Below are 19,562 nucleotides of genomic sequence, written 5' to 3'. Positions count from 1 at the left end.
TGACAATGTGCCTCCTGAATTAAACAGCGAATGTTTCAAATGCACAGAGCAGGAGAGTGCATGCCACCAGGGCTCCTAGAAACTCATTCATGTTGTTTGTGAATGCTTTGTTCATTTAATGTAAAGAAAATGTGTCTTTTTTGCATTGAGAAATATTGAAGAAAAAGTAATTTTTTGCTAGACTGGTAGATTTGTCAAGCTTGCAAAGCACTTGGGACATTAACATGACGTTAATGTCTAAATGATAAAGGAAAGAGATACCTTTCTTGCTTCACCTGGCTTCTCTCCTGCCTGGGAAGACCTGTCATGAAAGAAAAGTGGCTGCATTTTGGGACGTTTTCTCTCCGCCACATACAGGATCCGTGTTTCTGAGCTGGACCAGGCCAAACACCCAAACTGCTCTGGTGGCAGAAGGAAGATGAGAAAATGGGTAAAGAAGTGACTCCATAGGGCGATCTTTCTCGCCAAAGCAGAAAGCAAGTAAGGAACAGGAGGAGCTCACAGTGCTGAAAGTTTGACTGACGTCTTCCTTACAGCTACGGAAGGACATTAACACTTCTGAATGTCTAGTAGCCAAACAAGCCAAGCAGGTGTCTGTGAGCTATTTAGGAAAAGATGGGTCATTGACTAAAGTATGAATATTGCTCCAAGACAACAGCTGAAATGAGACAGCAGCTGCTGCTATTATAAAATGACTGTGGCAGTTTTCTAACAAGGTCCTAATATGCTGTTAGTGAAGACAGAGCAGCCACAAGTTACTAATTGCTGTGCAATTATTAGCCTGAGATAACTCTGCATTGCTTGTGGGGTTACAAGAATTCATTTTACTGCAACACAAGTTCCCTTTTGGTATGAATGCTTCATGCTTGTAATGCTGCAAGGAGCATAGAGTTTCAAAGCCAGCATGGTCACAAACTTCAGGGGAAATCTCAAATAACCTTTCCTATGTTTTGGTCTTAAATTTGTGCTTTTGAGCTCACCAGTATTCTTCCCCAGAATCTGTTTTAACAGCTAGAAATCTGTGAAGTAGGGACAATAAACAACACTTTTATTTAAAGCAAGATAATTTTCTAAGCTTAGCACTCTTCCATAAGCAGCTACTTATATTCCGAAGTAACATATTATTCTAGAATAGAATCTGGTTTGAATCAGATTATATGAAGGCAATCCACTGCCCTATCCACAGAAGGGAGCAATGGCACGCTTTCCAAACACCCACAAGGGGTCAAATATTGAAAGTGGACATTCTCATATACAGATTACATTCCTCAGTGTTTCCAAGCAATGCCCTCTATGTTCATGCAACAACTGAGAAGGCCCTTTCTTGGATTGCCGCCCATGTAGCCTCAAATGGCTTGAGTGCCCGAAGCAGGGCCCCTGAAGATAGCTAGAGTGCTCAGGCAGGTTCATCTATGAAGGTGTCAAGGGACTCAAGGCCATCCTGGCCAATGAAAAGTCAGAAAATGTATGCTGGATGTGAATTCCCTAGTCAACTATCTTGCTATCTCCAATTTAGATACTGTAAGGTTTCGAAATCTCTGTCACTGCTTTTTATTTTCTTTATTTTACACTATTTAAGTCACTCAATCTTAGCCTTTTGGATTGAACATAACCCTATAATTTTGGTCATGCTTAATCACTATCTGCCCTGACCTGGATAGTCCAGACAAGCCCAATCTCATCAGAGCTCAGAAGCTGAGCAGGGTCCACCTTGGTTAGTAATTGGAGACCTCCAAAGACCAGGCAGGCAATGGCAAACCACCTCTGTTAGTCTCTTACCTTGAAAACCCCAGTGTGTGCGTGGGGGGGCGGGGCATAAGTCAGCTATGACTAGATGGCACTTTCCACCACCAATCACTATCTAAAGGAACATCAAGGACCTCATCCCTTTATTGCCTTACAGTGCATTCAAAATGGGGAGTTAATAATGCAAGTATAGGATTCATAGGACTGCTTTTGAGTGGCTCTGCTTACTCAAAACAGGAAAAGTCCAAAGAGGGAGGTTTGGTCAGTCTGACAGAGGTCCACTCTGAATCCCTCCTGTTCAATATGTCTATGACACCATTATACAAGATTGTATAAAAGAACAGCATCAGATATCTCAAGCATGTTGAACGGCACACGTGTGGCTGGTTCTAAATTCTCTGTATCACTGAGAGTTTCTCTGAAATGCTACGTAGATATGCTGAGGCTGAATCCAGATGCTGAAGTAATAAGCACAGCTCTCTGGCCTAGAGGTGTACCACCCATCAAAAAGCCTTGTCATGCTCTTGTGTACCCAGATTGGTGACGGCTAGGAGAGCCTTTCAGAAATTCTTCCTGACATAGCCTGAAAGGACAAGGTGAGGTAGGTGCATAGCATAGGAGCATCTCTCTGCTGGCAGTGGGGAAAGTATGTTAATGGGAAGGAGGAGCATAAGCTCTGTGGCAGCAGGGAGCAGACATTAGTACCAAAGTGAAAGGATCATTCCTCTCCATACAGAGTAGCATGCAGCCAAGCCAACTATTACTGTCCTTACCATCTGTGCAAACTCTGCCATGTTTATCCTGAACTGTAAGGTTGACACTTTTCACCCTCCCACTGTTGCTCCAAACCTGTAGGGACACAGAAATCAGCACTGGACAATGCCTACCATAATGCTCCCAGGCTGGGCAAGCAACACATTATCCCTGAAGGCCTAGACCGGCATCTTCCCTCCCCATTCCCCTCCCCCATTGCTAGGCCTGGAAAGAGAAAGCTGTGGCTACTCCAGGAAAGAGTGAGCAACATCAGCTGATAAAAACTACTGTCGACACCAATCAAGAGTTAATCCCCAAAGAGAGATAGTTATTCTATCTCCATAGGAGGCCAATAACAGACCATACACATGTCTGAATCACAGTTTGGAGCCATGGGAGCATTTCTGTAGATGGATTTATTTCTGCTTGACTTTCTTACCTCCCTTTCTCACTGCAGCCCCAAATGCCCCATATCAGGGGGCATTAATGGCTGCAGTAGGTGGGGGGAGGCTGAAAAATCACGCTTTGTAGGTCGAAATCCTTCTACCCACAGTCATGCACAATAGTATCAAACCTCCAGAACTGACTTCCTACTATTCTTGGTTCTTCTCCAGTTACTGCACAAACTTGTACATATGGAGACACTAGTCATTTCAGGGTTCAGAGTTTGCAACACTATCACAGTCTTGTGGGGATGGCAGACCATTGCCTAGATAGCATATGGAACAGCAAAGTGCAAATTATTTTACCTCCATCACCTCCTGTTTCTGCCCCGTTTCCAAGTGGTGGGTAAGAACAGCCTTGTGCGTCCCAGTAGGAGATACTTGGCTCAGCAGTCTATGGCATAGGAAAGAGGAGCGTTCAACATGAGCAGTCAGCTTTTAAGAGATATTCTATAGGAAAGAGGAGGAAACCTCTTTCTTTGGCATCAATTTTGGGCTAAAACCAACATGGGCTTATGACTCCTGTTGACATATACTTTCAGCTGGAGGATTCCAGGTTGCATGGCCATGAAAGAAATTTGCCTGTCATCATGGTGAGCAGGTGCCAGTTGTAAATGACAGTAACTGGGTCAGCCCAACATATATTCATGTATGTATAAAATGCCATGCTCAATCTCAAGCATTCCTGAGTCTGCCTATCCTCACCCTTTGCTCTCATCTTTAGGGGAAACAAATTATTCTCACTACAGTTTCTAGTCTACCTTGTACCAGTTTAGGTCCACTCCCAGATTGGCCTGCACATCTTACAAAATGGTTAAAGTGAAGGATAGTGTTTGGGCAACTGGATGTTGTACGTACTGGTCTCGAATCTCAGCTGGCATGCCAACAGGAGTAACTGAGATAACTGCACTGCCATCATGGTGCAGGATATGTTGGCGGCTGAATCGCAACTGCTCACAGCTCCCCAAATCAGGTTGGCACCACTCTGTAGTACAAGAGGAAGATGAAGTGAGAGAAAGTGTGCTGGCTAGGTTACAAGAGCCCAGGAATACACAGCCTCTTCCCAGTATGAAATATTGCTTTTGCTGGAAGAAAGTGATCAATCAGTACCATGGTCTCAGCTGAAATGTTGGGGATGTGCCAAGGCCAGAAAGAAGTAAGGACAAGAAACAAATAAAAAAAGGCTGAGTGGACTCCAACATCTCAGGTACTATGAAGAAGCATTATGTAATGTTTTGCCATGTAAATATTTTTGGGTGTTTTAAGTCTACTCTAAGATCCCAGGTACTATGAAAAAGCATCAGAAGTACAGTTTCATTCTAAAACTATAAAGTGAAATAACACTTGATCTGACAAGAAAGGTATCATTTGGGAGATTAAGATCTTTTCCTCATGGGTTATTTACTCTAGGCTCAACGCTATTGGGAAGTGTTTTTTTTCTTTAATCACTACAACATTGTGGTACACTCATGTGCCTTCTAGGTTTTTCTTTAGCTTTTCTCTGATCTTTACAAATCCTGCTTTGTTGTGAAGCTTTGGGAAAGATTGCAGCAAAGCCAGAATGGCTGCTGTGTGGGCACAAGTGCTCAGATTTTCCCATCCCACTCACACAACAGCCACCACTTCCCTCTGCCCCAGTGATGGACATCCCCCCCCCCGGAGGGGTACTTTTAAAACCAGCAATATAATCTTACTAGAATGTTATAACAATCTGTGTATCAGATTCTCTCAATTCACAGCTTTCCTTTTTTAAATGAAATAAAGATATCCTTTCCTCCTGGTATCTCCATAATGAAAGAGGCTAAAAAGTTACTTTTTAAAAAGTGAAAACCAGGAATTCAGACAACCTAATACAACAATATTCAACTATCAATTTTTTAAAAACTCAAAATAGCCCTGTTAGTATGTGTGTGTGTGATAGAAGAGCAGCTGCAAGGGCACTGGGGACAGGGAAAATGAAGGGAAATCTGCCACATGGTATGGGCTGTTGCTACTGCAACACAAGCAACTACAACCAAACCACACAAACCAAACTGTGTGTAGGAAACATCCAAGTATTAGTGTTACTTATATGAAAGATACTAGCTAATTGTTAGACATACATATTATATGTTAAATGAGAGTGAAGCTTTTCAGAATTAGGGAAAAACCAGCTGAAACAGAAAGAAGCATGAATAAAGAGTGGTTGCCGTGTTAATTTTTAAGGTACTGCTTGAATTTTCTTTTATTTTGGTCGAATCCACATTACTCATTCTAAGTCGCGTGTTTCCCGCATTCCCCACGCAATCCCGAGTGCCGGTCACATTACCTCATTAAACAGACGCATTTCATTCGCATTTCTCCTGAATATGTGGTCACAGGTTTTCAACGGGAGTTTCACGGTGGCCATGAACGGGCCAATGCGCAATTTACGCGGTTTTTTTAAAAAACACCCCCCCTTCCTGTCTCTCCGGCCGTTCCGAGAGTTCCTATTGGCTGATTCAACTTGCAAGTGCTCCGTAGTCTGCAAAAGACTGTTTTTGACTTCATAGCATTGGATTTATTGATTATGCTGTTTCTGAATCAAATCTGGTAGTTTGAAAAATCATTTTGGGGTGAATCCATCCTCAGAACGGACTCGCGAAACTTCCTTTTAAACTGTTTTTTATTTTTTTATTTTATATTACTGTAATATCGAAATTACAAAATATCGAAATAATGACACTCCAAGGAAGTGAAACTTCAGTAAAATTCAAGCACTGAACTGTCCTGCATAGGAAATGCCCACGAAAGCTTCCCACATGCTTCCAAATTTCCAAAAAAGAAACGGGAGAGAGCCATCAGGGCTGTCAGTGGGGGAAAGAGAGGCATCATTATCTTCAATGATGTTTCTTTATAAGGCAAGATCGAAATAACGGAAAAGTGCGCTCAAAATTTTTTTAAAAAATGGGCGGGGAAAAAAGGTCCCGCCCAAAAAAGCTGTTTTCGAGCGGCCGTGTGACTGGAGGGACGTGCGAGAAAGACGGATTGGAAGCAGGAATGTGAATGAAGAGGAAAAAATTGCGGATTGGAGGCAAACGGAAGATATCCGATAAACATGCGGGTAATGGGTGAATGTGGATTCGACCTTTGCTACAACAGACTAACACCATTTATTTCACAGTATTTCATGAGTCACAGCTCACTTCTTCAGAGAAGATTCATACCAAGAATTCCTCTTAAGGAGAAGATTATAAGGGGGAAGGATGAGTTGAAGCACAGAAGTTTCATGTGAATTTCATCACGAACCTTTTGATTGTAAGGAAAAAAGGGAAGAGTTGAGGCAGAAAGGTTAGGTGTGAATACCATCATAAATAGTTACACACAATGGATGAGAAATCACAACACTTAGAACACAGTGGGGGAACATTTTAATTTGCTGGATATACTTTTACAGACCTAAAAAATATTATTCTACCCCATTCCCCTGAAAAACCCTTCAAAGGCAATACACAACATGAAAGAAAATAATTAGAACACATAAAATATTAATCACTACCAGGGGGCGTGGCGTTGGAGCCGGAGGTGATGGACGCCAACTGAGAGTGCTCCATCTACCTTGAACCTTAAACCTCACCCAAGCTCAAGATAACACCCAATTTAATTACCTTATTATGGGCAAACTTGATCCGGAAAAGAAGAATGCAATGAAAGCAGCAAAAAAGCTCCAAGACTTTTTTTCCTGCGCAAAATTTAATCAGGCTGCAAGAAAGTCCTGAAATTCAACAACTCAAAATGGCAAAAGCACAGTTGAACACCAAAATGATGCAATTATCCTCATCGGAGCCGATTGACTCAAAATTAGCAAAAATAAAACAAAACATACTAAATCAACTAGGTAAAGGTAGCCCCCTGTACAAGCACAGGCAGCTCAACCCTAAGGGGGGGAGTGAACAGGGAGAGAACTAAGGCTTCCGCCGGTGGAACTGGCTCCTACGTGGACGCAAATACCCTTCTGACAGCGGCAGCACGAGGCGTGCTACTGCTGCCGGGCTACTGCCGGTGAGAACGCTTGGTGGGCGGACAGAGGCAGAGAAGTGGTGCAGGGCCCTGTGCTGGCACAGGAGGAGGTGGGGCGGAGGGTGGGCTGGAGTTAGTTCACTCCCTAAGCCCTTCCAGGCATGGGAACTCCCCAGTGGCGCAAAAGAGCTACACCACAGAAAAAGGCGGTGTAGCCCATAGGGGCCCATTGAATGGGGAAAACTCAGCCCCCTCTCCCCATGCCCAGCCCCACCCCTGTGGCATGAAGGAGCATAGGATGGGAACTACCATGGGGGCCAATCCGCGTGCGCTTCCGGGGTGGGTGAGCCCCCCTCCCCGCACCCAATCACCTGCTCACGCACCCTACAAAACGTCTGGTTGCACTGCTCATGACCTCAGGTAGGTGAGCACACAGCTGAAGGCTCTGCCTGTCTGCCGTTTGCTGTGCAGACTTTGTGCACAAGACAGGAGAGTGCACTGGAGGGGACTTAGCGGGAAAACTGGAAGAACTTTGCACTCGCTCAAGGGAAGAAGGACAAAGTCCAGAATGTGGGGCTAACTAACAATAACCACTCAAGTTTCCTTGCAGGTTATCTGACTCTGAAGTTCCATCTCAGTAAGGAGCAAGGTAGCACTTACAGGTAAGAAGGAGATGGGGCGGTGGCTAACCCATCTCGCTGATTTGTGCTGGCTGCCCCATCACCTGAACTCGCCTGACTACTATCCTCTTCAGGTGAGGCTTGGCAGGGGAGCGGACGGTGGCAGCAGCCCGTCTGCCCAGAAAACTACTCTTGACCGGGTGTTTGTAACTACCTGTTGACTTTCTTCCTTAAAGGTAAAATCACCCCAAGGCAGAGCGCTTCCTCGCCAGAGGGTCTTGCATCAGCTGGTCACTAGCTGCACCTCTGGGGCTGCCGCTGCTGCTCTCTACTATGTGCACCTTTCCTTGTGCTGGAGTGTGAGTTCGGCCTTGGCCATGGACCGAGCAGGGTTACCTGCAGCACAAACATGCATAAATATAATGTGACAGAATAAACGCAGTAACAATATTGCACTTACTCCCATTCAAACTACACTTAAGACATGCGTCGGTTGCTGCTCCTAAGGAAGGCTGTGTGTGATAAAAGCCTCCTTGTCAATGGATGGCTAGAGTGCATCCTAATATTAGGTTCAGCTCACAAGTCAACAGCCAGGAGATTAACTTCCTTGATATAACTATCTTCCGTGATCAGAATGACTGTCTGGCAGTCCGTCCCTTTAAGAAGGACACGGACAGAAATTCATATTTACATTATCGTTCCTTTCACCCACCATACATTAGAAATATCATCCCTTTTGGGCAGTTTCTCTGCCTTAAAGAAAATTCAACTAAACCCATGGATTTTGAGACAAATTGTAGTTGTTTGGGTCATGACTTCCTTGCAAGGGGCTATCCTACTCATGTTGTTAATAATGCATTACAACGGGCTACACTGCACCCCAGAGAACAGCTGCTAAAGGACATACAACAAATCAAAATAGACTGGTCTGTGCTCTTGATTATACACCCCTTGCCCCAGCTATTGGAAAAATAATCCATAGATATTGGAATCTTGTAGAAGACATTGCAGGTTGCAGGGACCCTCCTATAGTTGCCTATTGTAGAACTAAAAACATTAAGGACATGCTAATTAGATGAGTTTAATGGCAGGACAAAAACAAATAAATACCTACCAGAAGGTCATTATGCACGTGGCAACTCTAGGGTTTGCCCACTTGTAATGAATGCACAGAAACTTACTCCTTTACAGATAAAATCAACACAAGTGTACAAACTGCAATACCGCTAATGTTGTTTATTTGATCCAGTGTCGCTGTTTATTATTGTATGTAGGCAAAACAAATCGGGCTGTAAGACTAAGAATACTTGAACATTTGTCACATATAAAAAACAAGGTAACAGAAGCTCGGTTAGTTAGTCATCTTCTGGAAGCAGGACACAGAGAAACAGACTTGAAATATACAGTTTTGTATACATCAAAGGAAAGGTTTCCAGAGGCTATACATGGAGATCTGCATAGGAGGGAAACATTTTGGATTTATAAACAGAATACTTTAATCCCCAGAGGACTGAACATCAATAATGACTATGCATGTTTCCTCTAGTGGAGGGCAGCCCTGGCTACTGGTCACTTTAAATTTACGTTCAGTTGCCAGCTGTGAGTGATTAAAAGGAGTAGGTTTGAGGCTTTTATCACATGCAGCCTTCCTTAGGAGCAGCAACTGATGCATGTCTAAATGTAGTTTGAATGGGAGTAAGTGCAATATTGTTATTGCGTTTAATCTGTCACATTGTATTTATGCATGTTTTTCAAACTGTATGTTTTTGTATAAAGGTTTCTGAATATTGAAAATAACGTCAGTGAGATAACCATCTTTGAAAAAGACCCTGAAACAGGACCCCCCAAATGAACCGGTCTGCCCGTTAGATGGTATAAATTCCAACCTGCACGTACTTGGACCTATACTTGAAGTTGGATCCTATGAACTTTTTGAGTGATCCTAAGGAATACTAATGGACTTTAAAAATATCAACTGTTTATAGGTAGTATCACCATTGCTTTGCACTAGCACTTTATGTATAGGTCTGTATATGAAGAATGTGTGTATTGATATATATTGAATGGCAAATTGAAAAATGCAATAACAATAAAAATATTTTTGCCATTGTTATAAGTGTTTATTTCGTTAGGTTGTCACGATTATTGTTCTCTATTGCTATCTCTTCTCGTGATTCTCTGCATTTGGTTCCCTTCTTGGAAGAGGGCAACGATAATCATAATCCCCAAACAAGGAAAAGATCCTTTAAATGTTTCATCGTACCGTCCCCTATCCTTGCTCAATCAAGATTACAAAATTTTCACATCAATCCCAGCAAAACGCATTAACTCTTTTATATCTAACTACATTCATACAGATCGAACTGGTTTTATCCCTTAATGTGATCTAACTGATAACATTTATAAATCACTGAATTTAATAACACACTGTAAATCTCACAACTTAAAGGCTGCTTTTCTCTCCCTAGACATTGAAAAAGCATTTGACTCATTAGAAATAAATTACTTATATAAGACCCTACAATACATGGGATTTGGTGATAATTAATATGATTTATTCAATTTACTCCCAACCTCAAGTTAATACCAAAATAAATGGATGATTTTCAGAATCAATAATTATTAAAAGAGAAACCAGGCAAGGATGCCCTCTCTCTCCTATACTCTTTGTGATTGCTCTAGAACCTTTAGCTATTGCAATTAGAGATAATCAATATATAAAGGGCATTAGCATTGGTCCATTATCTTTTATAGCATGTTTGCTGATGACATGTTAATATATCTAACAGGTCCTTTGTCATCACTTCAACACCTCCAGTCATTATTAACAGAATTTGGATTAATTTCTGAGTTAACAGTAAATCACTCCAAATCAAACATCCTCCCAATCAATATTGACAAAAACTTAGGAAGACAAATCAATAAAATATACAAATACCAATGGGCCTCAAAACAAATATCTTATTTAGGAATTACGATCCCATCAGACTTTAACAACCTTATTAAACTAAATCACATGAAAATTATAATGCAAATCGAGTCAAATGTAAACAACTAGAAAAAAATTAAAACTTTCGTGGTATGATAGATTTCACACAATTAAATCGTTCATTCTACCAAAACTTTTATTTGTCTTCAGAGCTATCCCAATTAAAATATCGCAGAAACAATTGCGCGAATAGCAAAATATCCTGAATAACTTCTTATGGCAAAGCAAGAAACCAAGAATTGCTTTGATACTCTAAGATTAAAAAGCATAAATGGTGGCTTTAACTATCCTGATCTCGTTACATACCAAACAGCAACAAGATTAGTGAACCTAGTTCAACTATTAAATCACACTGACAACCCCAATTGGGTCTTGATCTTTCAACTCCTGTTGAATAATAAAACAATTATCAAAATTATATGGAACAAACCTAATAATTGCCCATCAATGATTAAAAAAAAACTTTTTAGATTTAATAGTACTAAAAGAATGGGATCTAATAAGAAAGAAAATTATCCCTGGTATATCTAGATTCTCTTCCTTTATTACATAACACTGGTTCCTACCAGGACAAAATAATACCTTTAGCTCATTTTGGAGGCAAATCAATAATATTAGATTAATTGACATAGCTTCTAATAATGGTCTTTTAGAAAAAACAGATTTGGAACACAAAATGCAACAAAAAATTCAATGGTTCACTTATCTACAACTTAAAAGTATGACCGACCAAATCAATATTAAAAAGATAATGAAAAAACCCCAAACGGATTTTGAAATAATATTAGATTCTTCAACCTTTATACATAAAGGATAAATCTCTAAACTCTATAATATCATATTAAACACATCAAAGTGTAAAACTTTAAAATGCCAAATTAAATGGTCATAAGACTGCAATATAGAACCATCAACAGATCAATGGAGAAAAATCTGGTCATCTAGCACACATAATTATAAAATAATAGTAACTAAATTACAAACTTACAAAATTATAAATAGTATTTAACTCCCAAAAAATTATCAGAGATTACATCATCATCACCACTGCAATGCTGGAAAGGTTGTGGAGAAGAGGGCACTTTTTCCCATTGTTGGTGGAAATGCCAATATGTAGCCAAATTTTGGGGAGAAATCTTAAAAATAATCAAAGATATAACTGGTTATGAAATCCCTTTAACACCTGAGATAATTGTTTGAACCACTGGGACAATATTCTTATCCCTAAAATCAGAAGAGACCTTATTACAAATGTTCTTATTGCAGCTAAAAGTGCCACTGCATTAAATTGGAAATCAAAAAAAAATCCAACACTAGAAAATTGGTTTTCAAAAGTATGGGATCATTTTATTTCCGAAAAACTACATGATAAAATTCATTTCCCAAATAACACAAATTTTTTAGAGAAATGGTTTCCTTTTTTTGAATATCTAGAAAACAACAGCCTTCAGCCCATCTCAAAGTTATCTCAATTTTTAACAAATCTTTGAGCTACTTTATAATTTTACTTAATGTTGTTATAAAAATGTCATTATGCAGCTCTATTGTTATATCTCTTTATCTGGAATTTTTGTCAATTGTAAGTGTTCAGCTTTTATCTGTATTGTGCGAACTACCATTAAAAATAAAAAAATTAAACACTATCAGCCTAATCCTAAACCCTGAGTCAGCACCCCCACCCGCGTATCAACATAAAAGTGGTGTTGCTCCGCTACTCCCTATGGACTTTTTCAAGAGAGCCACGCTGGCCCGAGAGCTCAGCAAGGCGAGGTGCAGCGGCCGCCAAGAGCACTTGGTTCTCCTGACAACCTCGCCCACACGAGCCAATGGCCACACTACTTCCCTGATAGGCAAGCGAGGGGCAAGTAGCAGCACAGCCAATGGGGAGGCCCGCTGCCCACCAACACCCCCCCACCAGGTTCCCCCTCCCTGAAAAGTGGGACCAGAAAGCCAACAGGACCCAGTGAGGATCGCACTCACAGCCTGCAGCACTTGGGATCAGCCCCCATGTTCTGGAGAGGCAGGTGTGTGTGTGTGGGGGGGGGGGTTCCTCAATGAGTGACAGAAATGCCCACTGGAAACCATGCAAGAGGCCAGAAGGCCCATTGAGGGTGATGAGAGTGAAAAGCTGCACCATTTGAACTCATCACAGCATCACAAAAGACGTGAGATTGTGGGTTGGATCCCAAGAGCCATGTTCCAGTGCTTCGGGGGACACCGTCCACCCCCTCCCCACACCAGATTTCCCAAATCCATCCCTGCCTCCACAAACAGCGAAAAGGAGGGTGGTCCATCCTGTAGGAGGAGACCAGGAGATCCCAATATGTTGCTCTACATCCCCCACCTCCTGGCAGCAACCTCCCCATCACCCCATATGCAACCGTCAGCTGCCTGGCTTATCAGATACCCACAGCTCTGTCTGTCAGAGAATGAGTCCTCAGCGGTACCCCCCCCCCAGACATTTATGGGCCATACTTCAATTCCCACCTCACTGCTGGAATTTACATTGGGGGGGGGGAAGGGGGCAGGGAAGCTGGACAGGCACCACCCGACATCTGCTTATTTTGGCAGCAAAGCCCACCCCACCCATCCCATCCCTGAGCCAGGAAACATTTGCAGGGGGATATGTGAAAAGACATCCCAACAGGGAGTTGGGGCAGGGGCTACTGGCACCGCCAGGAAGCAAGCAAACAGAGAGCCAGACAGGCAGTTTGTGGTTTTTCAACGCATACTTTATTAAACTGGAAAAGGTGCAGAGGTTCTCTGGACATGTTTCCTGCCAATGTCCCTCAGCTGGAAAGGGAGCAAAGGCAGTTTGCGTAGCAGTCAGAGCCACAAAATCCATCCCTCATCCTGCCCTTGCAGGGGTGGGGTTGACATGCAGGCTGCCTTAGAAAACTGATTCCTGGGCTGGACCTGAATGGCACTTGCAGAGGATCACCGGGGGCTGGAACAGGCCCCCTTGATCTCCCTGACGAGTTGTGACCAGCCTGAAAAGGAAAGAGACGTGTGGCAAGAGATCCAGCCCTGTCCAAGCCCCAGCCCAGTCTGCCACGTTCTGGGGGGTGTCCATGGGTGGAAGCAGCTGCAGCAGCTCCAGTATCACAGGTCCAGCCTGCAACCAGATGATGCATGACGCTCTGGTGAGAAAGCACTGTGCATTGGAATGGTCTTATCCTGTGAGGGAGGAAGTCAAGAGGCTGAGCCCCCTCCATCAACAGGGAGTTACAAACACCCTGTCAACTTGTCCTGCGGCTGCACTTCCTCCTCGACCAGGAGGGGCCTCAGATGACGGAGTCTGAACAGAGCCCTCAAATGGCACCCCCCCCCCCAAATGGCTGCATCAAGAACAGTTTCCTGGGCAACTGTCTCTGTGGCAGGCAGCCGCTGCTGCCGAGCCCCCCACCGGTGAGCCTTACCTGCAGAGGCTGGCGTTTGGGACAGTTCAGGTGAGGAGGGCAGCTGGCACAAATCAGTGAGCTGGGGTAATCACCGCCCCACCTCCTTCTTACCTGTCAGTGCTCCCTCACCCCTTCCAGAGCTGGGACTCTGGAGTCAGGTAACCTGGAAGGGCACTTGGGTGGTTCTTGTTAGTCAGACATTCTGAACTTTACTCTTCTTCCCTTGAGCGAGTGCAAAGTGCTCCTAATTTTCCACCAAGTCCCCTCAGTGCACTCGTGACCTGCCACTTTGTGTACCCACTCTCCCACCTTGCACACAAGGTCCCTGCAGCAGGAGGCTGCTTGGGAGAGCCTCTAGCCGCCCACTTACATGAGTGGCACAGCTGGAGGTTATGTAGGGCATGTGGGCAGCCGATTGGGCGTGGGTGGAGGGGCTCGCCCACCCCAGGAGCGCACAAGAATTGGTCCCTGTGGTAGTTGCCATCCTATGCCCCTTTTGGGCCACATGGGCAGGGCCAGGGCTGGGAGGATAGCCTGAGTTTTCCTGTTTAATAGGCGCCTATGGATTATGCCTCCTTTTTTCGTGGCATAATTTTCTGCCGCTGCAGGGGGCATTCCCGGGCCTGGAGCGGCTTTGGAAGCCAACTATCTCATGGCCCGCCTCACGCCCCCTCCATGCCGAACCTTACACCGCACTTACGCCCCCGCCTGGCTGCCAAGCGTGCCCACCATTGGCAACCTGTCTGCGGTAGTGCACCTTGGACAGCCGCCATAGTAGTAGTAGTTATGCCTACATAAGTGCCATTCACGCCCGCACAAGCCTTAGTTCTCTCCCTATGCACTTTTCACGCCTCCCATTAGGATTGCACAGTCAGTCTCATCCTAGCTTTACCAGAGACTTGAATTTCCTTACTCAATACAATCTTTAATACAGGATCACTTTTTAGAATTTTAATTGGATCTTCTTAACATGTTTCATCAGATGATAACCTTGTAGCAATATCAATTAATTTTAACTTAAACTTACTTCCCCCAGTTATCCTACCTTATCATTTCAAACTTCTGACCTCTCTCAAAATCTTTTGTGCATAACTGTTAATTCTGTTGAAATGAAGGTTAATGAATGAGCCCTCACTAAAGAATTTTGGAAATTTCAACTCCATAGTATACATTTCCTTATCACTTACATTTTCATGTTGATATACTATAGTCTGTACATTTGTTTATTGTGTCCCCTGAATACAGTACCATGTCACACACGTACAGCTATTGCCGAAGGCAGCTTTGACTCTTGAAAGCTTATACCCCGAAAATCTTGTTAGTTCTTAAGGTTCTACTGGATTCAAAATGTGCTGTTCTACTGCAAACCAACACCCAGCTGAAACTGCCTTACTTTAAAATATTGACTAAAATGGTTGTTAACTCTAGTATCAAGTAAAGACAGCTGATAATTCTGCAAGCCAAAAAAAAAGATATGAGGGAAGACATAATCCAGTATTATATATAAATTAGACTGTGAGATTCTTGGCCACATTGCAAGCTCATCTCAACTGTATTTACTCAAAATTGATTCCAATAAGAAAACAACAAAGTTAGCATGCTTTGGATTATAGTCTTAAACAAAAGCTCAACAGGCTAGGCTTTGCACTGAAGGACAGAAAAGCAAAGATGCAAGTGTAGTATATGTAAGAGGACAAAGTGATGGATAGATGTTTGTTCATTTAAGGTAGAGAAGGCCAAAAAGAGAATAAATACAAGTTCCTTTGCCCCAAAGAAACAAAATACAAACATATCTGAAGTACTCTGACTTTGGCTGATCTGACTGCGAGAAAAGGGACCTGCACTCAAAACTCAATGGCAGGTAGAAGCAGGGAGAAAAACTCATAGAGAATAAGAAAATCAAGGACATCAAACCAGCAAAAAGAGAAACCAGAACTGCTGGACAAGAAAGTGGCAGGCAACCTACACAGTTTGGGCACAAAGCTCACACAGCCAGGGGACACCGGTTCCCCCTGGTACTCCCCAGTTGTGATCCTGCAGAGTACACTGTTCACCCTTCAGTTCTTTTGCCACAGAGCCATTTCCCAGAAAAAATATTGGAGAGTTTCTTGATAATGGAAATATAAGATTCTATACTGCTATCAAATTACAGTTCTAAATTTGACATTCCTTTTACAATATCGGAAAAAGCAATCATACATTTTGATTTCAACATATGCAATAACTTTTCCTTTTTTATTAATTACACACAACTTTAGCTTGGATGTAACTGCAAACCTGAGATGTACAGGGTGGGTTGGTGCTATTCTTTTCACAGTGAATCAGTTTTTCACAGTGCATACAATTTTAATTCATGCGTGAATTTCTGCAAGACTGGCCAACTTCTGTCCCTTTTTCCTAGTAAAAGACTCCAATGGAAGCAAGTTGATTAAAAGGCTGCGTATTCTGTCCAATGTTCCTTCTAATCGCAAAACCCAGTAAACCACTCCTCTGCTGCTGGAAGATACACAACCCTGATCGGCATAGATCAACCCTGTGACAGAGGCGTAAAGATGGGAGGTCTGATGGGAGACCACAGCAGATGAATTATTTAACAGGTTCTGAATTGAGGTCTAAAGTTTGACTACTACTGAGAGTTCCAAATAAATATTGACTTTTAGAAGATTAATTGGCGTAACCACTTATTTTAAACTATTTGAAAAATAAGAGGCACACAATATTATTATCTCCTTCCAAATAATAAACTTGCTCCCTTTCTGAGAACTTTAATTCCTCAGCTACTGGTAGCAGCTCCTATCAACTGCTCAATTTAGCTACCAAAGTGGGGCCTCATATATCATTAAGATAAATGGCACAAGCCTGTTGTGCAGCTAGATTGCTAAGAAACATTACATTTATTATTCTAGAGACCAGTAGTCTATTCCTCTGGGTGGCCCCCGAGTTATCTGGTCTGTCCGCACATCTGTAAAATGTTATAAAGATTTTGAATGCCTTATCTTATAAAAAGAATTTGGAAAAGAGGCAGGGTATTTTAGAAAGCAGGACAGGGAGGGAAAACGACACCGTCAGCTCAAGCCGACCCAGCTAACACGTCACCCAGAAGTGTTTCCCAACAGCGGGGAGGGGGGCTGGGAAGGATCAGTCTGAGCAACTGGGCTCACCGCTGTAGAGGGGCAGGAACTTGGCGCCGCGGCAGCCAGCGAATCCGACTCCTACCCTGGCATAAGTGGCCGAGGGGAATTGGCTCAACTCCTGATACACACCGCCGATGGGGCCCGAGCCCCCCGGCATCTGTGAGAGAGAGAGAGGAGAGGCGTCTCACAACAGCCCCCGGCCTTCCCCTGGCCGCCCCGACCCTACGGCTCCTCTTGCTTCTCTCCCCCCCCCCCCCCGCCTTCCCGACGCTCGCCACAGCTGCCCCCTCGCCTCTCTTGCGCGGTCCAGCCTGCAAGCCACGAGGCCTTTCCCAAAGATCGTGTCCGGAACAGCGGTGGGAAAACAGCACGGAAAAACCCCTGCCGCGCAGAGCAGCAGAGTCCGCAGAAAGACCAGCACGGCGACGAAAGCAGCCGAGAGCCCGAGGGGCCTGGGAAGGCGTGAAACAGCGCCCGGCCCGCCCTTCGATGCCGTTTCTTCCGGTTCTCGGAGCCTCTGGGCGGCTCAGCTTGGGCAGTCGCCCCTGGCTGAAAGGAGGGCCGGCTGCCATTCCCTTTCAAATACCCCGGTTGGCTAGCGCCTCGCGTGCTCGCCGTAGATTGCCCGAGTTCAGCCACGTAACCCACCCGCGGGCTATCAAACCACCAAGAGACGGGAGAGACGCCAGGGAGACCTTTCCGTATGGAGCAACGAAGTACTTGAAGGACTGTCGTTAAAGGGTAACGGGGTGGGAGCTTCTCCTTCAGTACAAGACCGCCCCACAATAGCACTGTTCTACTTTCTCTCATATAAGCGAATGAGAATCAAGCCTGGTCCTCTGTTGCAGTCCTGCAGTGAGGGAAACCTGTGTGTTACATATATAGAAAAGTTGGCCTCATATGCGCGCATGCAGCCACGATATAACAAGTCACAATTGCGGCCTTCTTCCTCAAAACAGGGCAAAGCATGGGGCAGCTGTCACACTTTTCCTTCCAAATCAGCCAGGTAAGTTGAACCTAGGAAGACAGCCCAGCTCAGTAAGCAAGTGGCTGCTCCATCAAAGGGAGTAGAGAGGGTTCCAGTCCTCCTAAGTCTTACTACTTCCAGTACAGCCTGTTGGAGGGGCTAATCATAGCACACTGCTCAAAAACCTGTGTGGTACAGGAGATAGATTGCAGCTGTAGGAGATGTAGGTTTAGTTAACTGCCCTTGAATAAATTACACTTCATTCACCATGCACACTTGCAAGGATAAAAATATTAGTTTTAACCTTGCCTGAATATGTGTCATGGAAAGGAGGCAACAATATATTTTTAAAAGGAATAATGGAATAACTAATTCCATTCAGCTTTAGCTAGCAACACAGAACATGGTTAGGTGACCTACAGCAATCTAGTACAATGGGCTGTCATTCTATACATGCACCTAAACTGCACCCAACCAGCTTATTTTCTGAGAAAGGCATCTCAGTAGAAATGGAGAGAGGGCAAATGTATGATCTTTTGCTTATTATGATTTTTATTCAGACATGTCACACTGTAGTCAGTAGGACATGCTTCCAGGTAGGGATCACAGCTTTAGTGACAGTTTGACAACCTATTAAGGAATATTCCAGCAGTGAGCTTTTTACGTCTCCTTAATGAACTGCCAAGCTATCTCTAAAGGCAATCCATGGTCCATCCTAACAACCAGAAGCAGCTAAGCTTGTAGGACTCTCAATGTTTCAGTCTTATGTTGTGATGCCTGTTCTCCATGATATTGTACTAGAGTTAGTTAAAATGCTAGAGAATGATGTCTAGAAAGTGCACTAGAGGAAACAATTCAGGAGCAGACTGACAATCAAGAATTTATATTGAGACAGGATGGCTTGTTCAATGGCAGTGGTCTCTTTTATGATTGCCTTTTAATGGCCTTATTTTTAAAAGATGTTTTAAAGCTTCTGTTTTATTATCTTTGATGTATGCCACCTTGAGCAGGTCTCTGGAGAGGGGGCATATAATAATAAAAATAAATTAAAATAAATAAAATAATCCTACTATATAAAAGGGTAACCGTGTTCCAGACAACTCATTTCATATCCTGGTGCGCCTCTAGAGGATGCTGTCATGGAGGAAAGCCCAGAAAAGGCAGCCCGTCCCTCAGAGAGCATGCTGTGGTGGGAAGCCTAGGCTGGGATCAGGCACGGAGCAGGCAGCAATGCCCACCCCCTGCCTTCACCCAGCTGGGATCAGGAGCAGAGCAGGTAGCAATGCCCACCCCCCGCCATCACCTAGCTGGGATCAGGAGCAGAGTAGGTGGCAATACCCGCTCCCCACCTTCACCTAGCTGGGATCAGGAGTGGAGCAGGTGGCAATGCTCCCCCCCACACTTTCACCCAGCCAGGATCAGGCATGGAGCAGGAGGCAATGCCTGCTCCCCCCTTCACCGAGCCGAGATCAGGAGTGGAGCAGGTGGCAATGCCTGCTCCCCCTTTAACCTGCCAGAATCAGGCACAGAG

General features: G+C 43.9%; 1 protein-coding gene across 5 annotated transcripts in view; it reads right to left on the bottom strand.

Moving 5' to 3' along the window:
• Nucleotides 1-18,258, bottom strand: part of LOC129327419 (acylamino-acid-releasing enzyme-like) — a 45,082-nt gene extending 26,824 nt beyond the window's left edge. For all 5 annotated transcript variants that reach the window (XR_008596820.1, XM_054976052.1, XM_054976054.1 and 2 more), the window contains exons 1-6: nucleotides 17,357-18,258; nucleotides 17,092-17,221; nucleotides 3,801-3,927; nucleotides 3,249-3,336; nucleotides 2,520-2,595; nucleotides 262-401 (exon numbers count right to left, since the gene is read on the bottom strand). Coding sequence is in view for 4 of the 5 variants with exons in the window: in XM_054976052.1 (XP_054832027.1) it covers nucleotides 262-401; nucleotides 2,520-2,595; nucleotides 3,249-3,336; nucleotides 3,801-3,927; nucleotides 17,092-17,221 (561 nt within the window). In the remaining variant the exon portion in view is untranslated. The remainder of the gene's footprint in view (nucleotides 1-261; nucleotides 402-2,519; nucleotides 2,596-3,248; nucleotides 3,337-3,800; nucleotides 3,928-17,091; nucleotides 17,222-17,356) is intronic.
• Between the last annotated feature and the right edge of the window lie 1,304 nt (nucleotides 18,259-19,562).

This window comes from Eublepharis macularius, chromosome 4 (assembly GCF_028583425.1).
Source record: "Eublepharis macularius isolate TG4126 chromosome 4, MPM_Emac_v1.0, whole genome shotgun sequence".
NCBI lineage: Eukaryota > Metazoa > Chordata > Lepidosauria > Squamata > Eublepharidae > Eublepharis > Eublepharis macularius.
Note: the sequence above shows the minus strand (reverse complement) of the source record. Positions and strands in the feature narration are given on the sequence as shown.